Source organism: Daktulosphaira vitifoliae, unplaced genomic scaffold, assembly GCF_025091365.1.
Source record: "Daktulosphaira vitifoliae isolate Bord-2020 unplaced genomic scaffold, ASM2509136v1 Scaffold_1, whole genome shotgun sequence".
NCBI classification, from domain to species: Eukaryota; Metazoa; Arthropoda; class Insecta; order Hemiptera; family Phylloxeridae; genus Daktulosphaira; species Daktulosphaira vitifoliae.
This window is the reverse complement of record NW_026099572.1, coordinates 31815235-31827239: the sequence shown is the minus strand read 5'-3', so window position 1 is coordinate 31827239 and position 12005 is coordinate 31815235. Positions and strand designations below refer to the sequence as shown.

The 12005-nt window shown below is 23.0% G+C and overlaps 1 protein-coding gene across 1 annotated transcript in view; it reads left to right on the top strand.

The window, feature by feature from the left end:
* Nucleotides 1-9885, top strand: part of LOC126910357 (uncharacterized) — a 12611-nt gene extending 2726 nt beyond the window's left edge. Inside the window, exons 6-16 of the mRNA XM_050692861.1 lie at nucleotides 5-236; nucleotides 310-486; nucleotides 586-752; nucleotides 1088-1276; nucleotides 1382-1543; nucleotides 1714-1860; nucleotides 3926-4113; nucleotides 5743-5911; nucleotides 6660-6809; nucleotides 8558-8621; nucleotides 9633-9885. Coding sequence (XP_050548818.1) covers nucleotides 5-236; nucleotides 310-486; nucleotides 586-752; nucleotides 1088-1276; nucleotides 1382-1543; nucleotides 1714-1860; nucleotides 3926-4113; nucleotides 5743-5911; nucleotides 6660-6809; nucleotides 8558-8621; nucleotides 9633-9705 — 1718 coding nt within the window. The 3' untranslated portion in view covers nucleotides 9706-9885. The remainder of the gene's footprint in view (nucleotides 1-4; nucleotides 237-309; nucleotides 487-585; nucleotides 753-1087; nucleotides 1277-1381; nucleotides 1544-1713; nucleotides 1861-3925; nucleotides 4114-5742; nucleotides 5912-6659; nucleotides 6810-8557; nucleotides 8622-9632) is intronic.
* Nucleotides 9886-12005: the final 2120 nt, after the last annotated feature.

Sequence of the window (12005 nt, the reverse complement as noted above, 5' to 3'; positions counted from 1 at the left end):
TTAGCTCCTCCGCATAAACCACAAGTATCAGTTGGTGAGACTACTTCTAACACAATCACATTAATGTTAAAACCTTTTGCTAATGATAAAGAACCAGTTCATGGTTATACGATTAAATATAAGCCTGAATTTGGAGACTGGCAAACAGCTCAAGTAGCCGCTAAAGCTGAAAAATTCACTCTAGAAAACTTGTGGTGTGGATCACGTTATCAAATAGCTGTAACAGCTTACAATTTGTAAGATATTATTTTATTATATTTTATTAAAGATTATATGTGTAACTACAAGATTGTTTTTATATTGGTATAGAATTGGTACAGGCGATGAGTCAGATATACTAATTACAAAAACAACGGGTTCAAAACCAAAAATACCTGAAGCAAGCAAATTTATAGAAGTATCTGCTACCAGTGTAACTCTCCATCTAAATGCTTGGCTAGATGGTGGTTGTCCAATGTTATATTTTGTAGTGGAACATAAAAAAAAGTAATAACATTAATATTATCACTGTATAATGAGAACATTTAATTTGTTAGTTTAGTAATTAGAAATAAATCATTAAATTCAATATTTACGTAATTTTAGAATGCAACCAGAATGGACTCAAGTATCTAATAATGTAAGACCTGGTGGTAATTTTGTAGTACTTGATTTAGACCCAGCTACTTGGTATCACTTGAGAGTAACAGCTCACAACAATGCTGGTTTTTCTGTAGCTGAATACGAATTTGCTTCACTCACACTAAGTGGAAGTAAGTTAATTCAAGTGATCTGCTAAAACTAAAAAAAAAAAACTATGAAATTAAGGCAGAGTTGGTGTAGTACTTGGAACAAATTTTTTCTTAAAGTAATAATTTCTAATTTAAAAATACTTCCTTGTTCCAGGTACTATAGCTCCTGCCAGAGAGGTTCATCATAATGGTTTTGGTTCGGCTACTGAAACAGCTATCCGTATTATATTAGCCAACCTTAACCTAGTTGTACCTGTAACATCAGCTTTGTTAGTCATAATTGTGGCTATAATTTTCCTTTGTTATTTGAAGAAAAAAGGAGATGAAATAAAAGGTTAGTTATTATTTTGTTTAAGGTACTATTGCTCCCCATGTTCAAGATGTGACATCTATTTATACATATTTTCCATGGATACCTAAATGGATTGATTTGAACGTAGTAGTTCCTACTACTGCTACAATTATTGTTATTATTGTTGGTATAATTGTAGTTTGTGTTGCTTGGTCTCGTAGAGTTCATGAAAATGGACAAACAAGATTACGAGGTATTTAATAGTTGCCATCGAATAACAAGTTTTGACATAAACATTTTTACAGTTTAATTTAGTAATTGTTAAAAAAATCAGAAATTAATAATTACATTTTATTAGATGATATGACTGTATACAATCAATCTATGCTTATGGGTGGTAATACACTTGATAAGAGACATGCAGATTTTAACGACGAACTGGGTTACATTGCACCTCCCAACCGAAAACTTCCACCTGTTCCTGGATCAAATTATAACACTTGTGATAGAATAAAAAGAGGTATGAACTACTACTCTGTTATAACAGAACATCTATAGCTCTAAAAATATTAGAGGGAATATTATTTTCAATTTATGTTTGCTTTTTATTTCAATTTTGAAGATTGATTTTATACTATTTTTATTTAGCATTAACTTTTTATTTTTGTTTTCATCATATTTATAAATCAGGTTTTCCCGGTCCTTACAATGGTCATGGTACATGGAACCCTAGAGCGCGTCATATGTATGAAGAACTTAACGATAATAGTCCTAGGTGTAGAGGACATTTACCCCCTTGTCCAGGTTCTGACGAAACAATGTACACCCGGTGTAGAGGTAAAATGATGATCAAAGGATTAACAAAAGATGCACGGTGGCTTATTTTAACTAATATCAGCAGTTTGCGAATTTAATTAATAAAAGTGTGCTTAATGATATATATATATATTAACAAGCTTTACCAGTAATTTTTGAAGATAACTATATTTTATGCTTAAACTTAAAAATGTATACCCATAACAATGAGTATTTCATTTAGAACTATATGACATTTAAGTCTACTGAATATCAGTATATTTTATATTAATATGTAATGAATAGTTTCAAAAATTGTCATCAATCTTATAAAATGGATTTATTTAATACATTATTTCAGTTAGTATATTGGTAAATATCCCAAGAGTCTTTTAAATTAATTAACTATAATTAAATACTCAATAATGAACTATTGTAAAAAATGAATTAAATGCATTATAGATAATTTTTTTCTAATATAATTAGTTTTAATAATATTAAATATACACATAAAAAGGTATTGGTAATTAATTTGATTATTCTATTATCAATAAAAAACATAAAATNTGGTAATTAATTTGATTATTCTATTATCAATAAAAAACATAAAATGATTGTGTTTTAGTTAGTATGTCATATTGTAGTCTTTGGTGGTTCGGGTGTTAATGTATTTAAAAATGTAATAATGTGTTATTTATGTAGATAATTTTAATTTTTTTAAGATTTAAATAAGAAGTTTCAATTATACAAATTTCTTTAACTTAACTAAATTTTTTCAATTGATAAAAAAATTTAAAAAATTAATCATCTAGTAATCTAATATATCAATATAAATCTTATTTTATGTTATTTTTTATGTTTTATTTTATTTTATTTTTGATTATAATTTATTTAATTGAACATCCTATTAATGAATATATCTACAAGTATAATAGTAGTAGGATGACATTGAAAATTTATATTTGATGAGTGTACATTAGAAATTAAATATTATTCATTGTTCTTGATAAATTACACAGTACAACAAAATTGCATAAATTATCATCATGATTCTATACATATAATTAATAAGTAATGACATTATACGTGAAAAATCCGTAATTTTACATGTACTTCAATTGTAGCTAAAATATTGATGGGAGAGCAAATTTATGGGCATATTTGAAATCATCATTAAAAAAGAGGATCTGAGACGATAAAAAATATTTCATTTTATTCCATGACTCAAATTTTGTCGAGTTGTATTGTCTTAATAAAAAAATTCCTTATTTAAAATCTACACAAATTTTCTATTAAAATTAACCTATGCATAAAATAATATGATAAAAAATACTTATTACTACTTATTTGGAAAAATGATAAACAAGACAACTTTATTGAGAAAAAACTCGAAAAATTTGTTTTTAATTTTTGTAATTTTTATTCAAAATTTGTTTCAACTGGGTTTTACTGATTAATCCTAAAGCCATTCAAAAATTCATAGAGTAGCAGTACAGTAATTTGTTTCTAAAAAAAATTTCAATGTATTAACTACTTATTTTTTTTTTAACAAATTTTTAACAAAATTTGTTAAAAAAATGTACAAATTTAATGTGCATATTTTATTTTTTTTTTTTTTATTTAAAAATGATTTTTTACAACGATAGTTTTTTCATTTTTGGAAATAATCAAAATATGCATAGACCCTTATACATATGCTAGAGTAATCTGTCCTTCTACTTCCTCTGAATTCTATCCATCCTTACATTAGAATATTCCATTAAATTTTAAAAGTAAAGCTATTAGACATAAATTATATACAAAAAATTCTTTACTACCATTAAATAATTTAAGCATTCATTGATTAAACAAATTTATTTTTTTTTAATTAACTTAATTTATTTAAGTTTTTACGTTAAAATTTTATGACTAATAAGTTATTTAAATAATATATAATGATTGAGCTTATATTTTAATATTTTATGCGTCTTTGTACTATTTAAAAAATTAATTGAATTTTTTCTTATATAAAATTCAAACCTTCTTTATCTGTCGCAAAATGCCTCGGGCTCAACTGAAATTATATGTAGTATGATATTGTATTTTAATCATTTTCGCATAATAACAGGAGTAGATGGTGAGGATATTTGCCCATATGCAACATTCCATTTGCTCGGATTCCGTGAAGAAATGGATCCTTCTAAAATGCCTTTCCAGACGTTCCCACATCAAAATGGTCATTGTGGAACAATGGGACCCGGCGGAACTATGGTTAGCAATGGAATGATGCACCAATGTCCAGGGACTCAAACCATGGTAACATTAATTGAATCTATTATTTCAAAAATTCGTTAAATACAAAATTTCCGAATTTGAAAAAACTAAAAAAACTGTCTAAATTAAATTAAAGATTGACAATTTAATAAAATTAAATACATAATTAACTCAAGTTAATCTAAACAGGGACAATGCCGATATGTTAAAAGTTAATAAATTATAAATTTAACATACTAAGTTAAAAATTAAACCAAAAAATATTTTTAACATAAAAAGTTAAAAAAAGTATATTTACTTTTTAAATCATTTTGATTTTACATAAAGTGCTATTCTGATTTCTTAATATTTGAGCAACACTAATGCAACTATAGAAACTTAACTGAATAAGTTCAAATATTTCTTCACTCCTCCGTCGAAAAATTCAAAGATTTATATTTATTGTTAAATAAATATATTAATGTAGCAGGAGTTAGTTTAGTCCAGTTTCATTCACCAATGATAAACGTTTGTAACACATCTTTCATCATAATTTAATGTATTCATATTAATATATATATACACAACACCTTATTTAAGCTATCAGAGCTATTTTTAGAATATTTCCTCAAATTTGAGAGCAGGTGAGCAGCTATGATAATAATTATTTTCATCACATAATAATATTTTAGTTTATACTGCAACAGAACGAATCTTGGTTTTTATAGATTTTTAGGATAATCAACAAATAAATTTGATTTATAAATATTTTAATACCTTCAAGGGGTAATTTTATTTTCATAACAATTAAACTACAAGTCTTCAAAAAAATATATCTAAAAACAGTTATTTTATCATTATTAATAATAATCTTAATTTGTCAAATTTTGAGATACGCTCTCTTGATGTATATTCTTACAATTAGTAATAATAGTTAAAAATCAAGAAAATAAATTTTATAACTTATTGGATTAAAAATCGCGTAAACAACCAAAAATTACTATGACATTAATCTTAGCTTGATAATAATTATCTAACAATATGACCTGAGCTAAGTTTCTTCAACGATAAACTAAACTAATTAAGTTAAAAAATTAACTTCGCATCGAAGTTAAAATTAAAACAAATTTACTTTTAACTTAACTCTAACGTTTTAACTATTTAATTTTCATCTTTTAATTAGATATTTTATATTTATGGTTTTTTATATATCTTTAGTAGTACTTGGAATAATGATACTTTGATTTATTTTTTTACACAATTTGTTAGTATAAAACAAACAATGCAAATTTAGATATATTTCAAGTTCTAGGGGTTTTTAACCTGAGAGTTCTTCTAAATACGCCATTGTGTAGCATAGCTATCCATACAGTTGAATAAAATTTCTTGCAGTTTAACACAGAAAACCGTTAAGTACCATTCACTTAACAGGTTTTGCATGAAACACATTTAAAATTGTACAATTATAGAAAAACGATATTTGATTGGTATCTACACTAAACAATGTGTTTAAATTAAATTTTTATTCTATAGATGTAAACACATCGTTATAATATATTTTTAAGGTTTTATTTTTATATTTGAGTATAATTTTTAATTACACCAATAAAAGGCAATCAATTCAATCAAAAGTTGAGCATTCTCAAACAAATGTTGACGAATTAATCTTTATATTTAAAATTATTTCTTTAGCCACGAAACGGGCGTTATTCACACGTTGGTGGAGCAGCTAGTTCAATGTTTTCACCTGAATACGATGATCCAGCAAATATAGGTGATGAATACGGAAGTCAATATGGTCAATATGGTGCTCCATATGACCAATATGACGGCCGCAATTCAATTAGTCATCAGAGTGTTGGTAAGTTAAAATAAATTTTGACCAGTTATTTAATCATCATAAAATACTTTTGCTGTTCTATGATAATTCTTCTTTTGTTAACTACTTTTAAATTGCGATAATCGTAGTTTTTTCAGAATAATTTTCAATTTAAATTAAAGATTTTAAAAGAATATATTTAAAAAATAATAATAGGAACAAATCTATGTTATTTTTCAAAGATATATTTGTTCATGACATGATTAAATTTTGATTTTAATTATCCAAGGAAAATTTTTTTAGTCAAGAATTTTGTTCATTATAATGTTATTATTTTATTACCGATTAATTTATTTAGTTGATAATTCAAAGTATTTTTTTCTCTTTATTACCTATTATCCATAGTTGTTTAATTAAACAACTGTACTGAATCGTTAACTTTGATGTGATGCATTTTTAAATCATATTTTATTTTCGTAAAAATTATTATAGTTTATTTACTTTTTTTTAACGTCCTTTTCTTTTTTAATAACTTGTGACTAAGATGTGCGTAATTACTTTAATTTTGGATTAGAAGCTTCTTACACGTACACCTAGGAAATATTAAAAAAATAGACTTAATTTTTTGTTCGCTGTTGGAATGTTATATTTTACATAGTAATTTTTTACAAAAATTATAATTGTCCATTATTTTTAATCAAAATAATGTTATATATTTTAGCGGAGAATAAAATTACGTTTTTGCTTACTATATTTTAAACTTTAACAAAATTTTTATATTATTCTGTAGGAAGTCTAGAACCACCTCTACCTCCTCCTCGAAACCATGATCCAAATGTTAGTAATACTAGTAATGAGGCCAATGATTCCAAAGACAGTAATCAAATATCAGAAGCCGAATGCGATCAACATAATGAACTACCTATTCAAGAGATTAGTGGTAAGTTTTATTTATACGCAAAAAATTATTTTTTGTTTTTTAATTGAGTAATATTGTATTGCAATGCTAAAACTGCATAGTTTAAAAAATGTATTTTGCATTGACCTTGATCTTAATGGTCAAGTTTATCTATTGGTTAGTTAATTTAATTTTAAATACACAAAGAGGTTTATTCATTTAGTATATTTAAATAAGAAATATTTATTATTAGTGCAACTATTAAATAAATTTTATCATAATGTTATATTTTAAATTACTAAACAAAAATAATAAATATTATTTCAACAAAATAGGCAAACGTTTGCAGCCACATCCCAATGCAAGAGCAATTTTAGTATAAAAGGTAAAACGTGTTAGTTATTATAGGGGCTTACTAACTCATTAATATCATAAACAATAAATAACAAACATTAGAATTCTTTAAAAAACCTTTGAAATATTTTTTTTGATATTTAAAAATTTTATTTGAATTAACTGAGAATACTTGTAATCTATTCATTGGCGTAAATTTAAGGAAATATAGATTTTTCCTCCACCCTAAAAATATTTTTATGTAACAATATATATAGATTTATAATTTTCTAAAAAAATTGGAGAGTTAAACCCGTTAAGAGGCCATCCCTTTTCACGATTTACGATTTTTAATCAATATGATTAATATTTTATTTTATAGGATTCTTTTAAAAAGAATTTATTTTAATTAATACGTTTAAAATTAGTAAATAGTAGTATTACAAAAAATAGTATGTTAGCAGTCCAAGTTTCATACAATATTTTATTAAAGTAAATATTATTTAAAGATCCACATTTTTAATTAATATGCATGAAATAATTTTTTTCATTGTAAGTAGATTTATTTTACTTTTTGAATAAAAAGGTTCTAATTTGGAAAATTTGTTAAATGTAAAATGCCTTGTAATTTTTTAGAACTTCTATCATATTTAAATTAAATTATTATTGTTTAACCAACATAAGTGTTCGTTTAAATCTTAAAAAATGTTTGAGTGGATGCATAATAAGCTATGGAATAAGCAAATTAAAAAAAGTTGCTAAAGAACCTTTTTATTTTAAGTTAATCTAGGTGATTTGCTCGTTGCATGAATTAGTTACTTATTATTCATATTCATTTTAATATCGTGGTAAGTAAGTATATTGCCAATTAGTCTTATCATAACCGCCTAACACTCAAATAAAAATAAATTTACTATTATTTGTTTTTACATAATATTGAATTATTTAAACATTTGTTTTTATTAATATACTACTCAAAAAAAAAAAATTGTATTAAAATAAAATTAAAGAATATATTTATACTTTAATTATGGACCAATAATTTCCTACAAATACATTTATTTTTAAGACGTATTTAATTATTTGTTTTGACTGGATGAGTAAACATTTTTTACGTATATTTTCCTGCAAAACAAAGACCTGATTCTATTAAATATTTTATTTTAATTATTACCTTTATTATCCTTTAATTAATCTTTTTACCAAAAAATTTACTAAACACTTTTAAATTGCTTGGTATTCTTAAAGCTTTCAACATTTTCGGTGTGTCATAATTTGATATACCATTTTTATTTTTATAATAGTATCATAAAAATAAATAAAAGTACATAACTCTATAGCGGTCTAATAATTTTTTTTCATAAATTAATATTGGTTTTTTTTAAGAGAAAATTTACGACTATATGTAACTTTATTATTTCCTAATATAAAGAAAACACATTCGTTTTGGTTTTCAGTTCATTCAAAAGGGAATACTAAAGACGGTATGACCACTGAAGAACTTAGAAAACTTATTGAAAGGTTAGTAATATAAATAAAAATACTAATTACCCTAAAAGGTAGTTACACTATTTTCTTTATTTAAAATCTTAATTTAAGAGTAAGATTGAAATAAAAGCTCTTAAAATAAATTATATATTTTTCTTACTTAATGATTTAACCCGAGAAAAAGATTAATCTTTAAGAAAATAATCCTTCCTAACTTCATTTGTATGTTTAATGCATTTCCCGTAACAAGGAATCCGTAAGTATTAATTTTGTTTAATCATATTTACACGAAAATAATTAAAATTTGATTTTTTGTGTGTAATTTGTAGGTGTTAATAATGTGTGTTTAGAACATTTTATGTAGTGATTCGATTGTTTTATACGTAGCTATAATATAATATTTTTTACAGGATAAATAATTTATTTTGTTTTATTTTTTAATTGATTAATTATTAAATTAAATTTGTAATATCAATAAATCAAAATGAATATTTAATTTTAAATTTCTTTTAAAAAACTATACAATTTATAGTTATTAGAAATCCATATTAATTTGTTTCTCGTTATTCAAATAAATAAAAACGCCTTTCTTAATTTTTTATTGAACAATTTAGTTCAAAATAATATAAGTGACTTTTTTTGCTCATTTTAAATAGTTATTAATTTTTAATTACCATTGTGGGACCTTCAAAAAAACGTACCACTTGATCAAGCATCTCCCCCAATTTGTGGTTGGTCAGCACTAATTATTATATATAATTACATGGTTGCAAAATATTATTATTTNAATTATATGGTTGCAAAATATTATTATTTCATTATTAATTGTATTGTTTATGTTAGAATAATAAAAATAACCTATAATTATTATAGGTTGCATAAAATGTATTACGAGACAAATTTTACTAAAAATATGATTATATTCTTTTCTATTAAATTCTATTTATCAATCAAGGTAATACTTTAGTAAGATTTNCTATTTATCAACCAAGGTAATACTTTAGTAAGATTTTCAATAAATCTTGATTTTAATTTATTTTTTAGAAACGAAGCCCCAGCAGGACAACAACGATTCCAAAGCGGAGGGCTCACAACCTACGATACTGTGGCAGTGTAACCTCTAGTCATCCAATATTACATAACTTAACTTTAGTATATACCAATACTTAATCTATCTAAAAATTATCGAGACCCTCTTCCATTATTAAGTAATGCACTAATATTAATTAGTTTAAGTCATAAGCACATAAATTTAAATGACATTTATACATTAAAGTTAAATTTGTAGTGATAAATTTAAGNTGACATTTATACATTAAAGTTAAATTTGTAGTGATAAATATAAGATTTTCTATAATACATTTTACATTGCTTATTAATATTATATTTTCTTTGTATATTTTTTAAGTAGAATTGTAAATGATATCCAAGAGTTGTGTCTTTTTTTTTCTTTCTATTCGGTAAAATTTCTATAGGTTTATAATATTTATATGACATGATTTTGTTAATATTAGGACCATTCATTGTANATGATTTTGTTAATATTAGGAGCATTCATTATTTTAATCTTTTTATGTTTTACATCATTTATAAGTATATTTCCATTTTAATATAAAAAAATCATCATTGATCTTACTAAATATAAATATAAGTTTCTTGTTAATAAATAAAAAATTAACATAAATAGAAATTTAAATATTTTTAGTCTATTTAGTAACAGATTTATTAATAGATAAAAAACTAACTAAAAACATTTCGAAAAGTTAATTTTTTTTTTATAATTGTATAATCTGATTGATTTTAGCTGTATATTTATTTTTAGTTAATTTAATTATTTTGACAAGTTGTGATATCATAACATAATAAAATATAAATGAAATATACATTTTTATTTGTCTTTCCATTTGTATATTGAAAAATTGTTAATTATCCTCATAAATTTTGTACAAAAATTTTTTTTTTTTGTATTTGTGTTAATTAAAACATAGTGATACAATCACTTTTCTAGTGATTTTTAGCCGGTATGTGAACAATTTATTTTGTTTATTCCTTATAATTATGGTGCATATATATAACATAATATAAGAGTAGAAACTATTAATTGAGAATTTACTCTTATTACTATTTATTGATATTACTGTAACAATTAAGTGTTTAAAAGCTTAGGTTTAACTTAAATTTATATTTTATTTCAATTTGTATCATTGTTTTTCTCTATGTATTTAGTTTATATTATACATTTGTTTTTTACATAAATATATATTTTAAAATTTCTTAAAATTGGTAATCTCACAGTATATTCAGATAAAATGAGCATGTTATTGACACACACAAAAAGAAAATCCATTTAATAATTATAACTTTAATGTATTTACTTCAACAAGACTTTCATGTTACTGTAATTTTTTTAACAAAATTGCTCAAATAACTAATATAACTTTTAAATTAATTATTTATAGTTTTTGTCAAACCTAGTTTAATCTCTTTAAGACTTTATTACTCAGTTTATTAAAATTTGGTTTACAATTTTTACAATAAATAAATCTATGAATTCTAAACTATCTGTTGGTGTTTAATCAAATTATACATAATGTAAAATTTGCATTCTATTAAAAGTTTATGTGGGCTTTATTTTATAGTTGTGTAAGAAATTAAAAAATTATATTATACTATAATTAAATGTATGAAATAATACCTTTATTATAAGATATAGTTTTATACGGATTTTTAAATGTATTAAATATTGTGTGGTTTTAAATAACTATTATTGGATTTGATTAGTTTAATCATATAGGTATTTATAATTATGATATTTTGTGAAATTACTTTAAACTAATTACACAATTAAAAGAGCGATTGATTAAGAATATTTATAAATTAATAATATAAATAATAAATCTAGACATATTAATATAATATTAGATTTATTTCTATTAATAGTTATAATACGATAATTTAATATGAACTGTATAATTGTAATAATAAGTTTTTGATAATACATTTATAGCTAAAAAACAAACAAGTAATTTTTTTTTAAATTTAAATTAGATACAACTTTGTTATTGTATCTATTACTTATTATTTTTTTATTGTAATTTTTTTTTCTGCAATAGTTTACTTAGTTATTTATATAATAGTCTTATAAACTATAAAATATTTCTTGTGCTTATGTAATGCTGCTTTATTATATGTTTATCGAAAATAAATGGTAATTATTCCAGAATATGTTTTATTTTATAATTTATTATAATTCTATAATACTTAAACAATTTTATTTTACTGTTATCTATTAAAATGAGGTATTTGGACAAAGCTTAAATTTATTATTATTTCCGCAGAAGGGAGTTTCTGATGAATAGAAGAGAATTTTTATACATTTAAACACTGTGACTATAAAATTTATCCATTTAAGAGTGG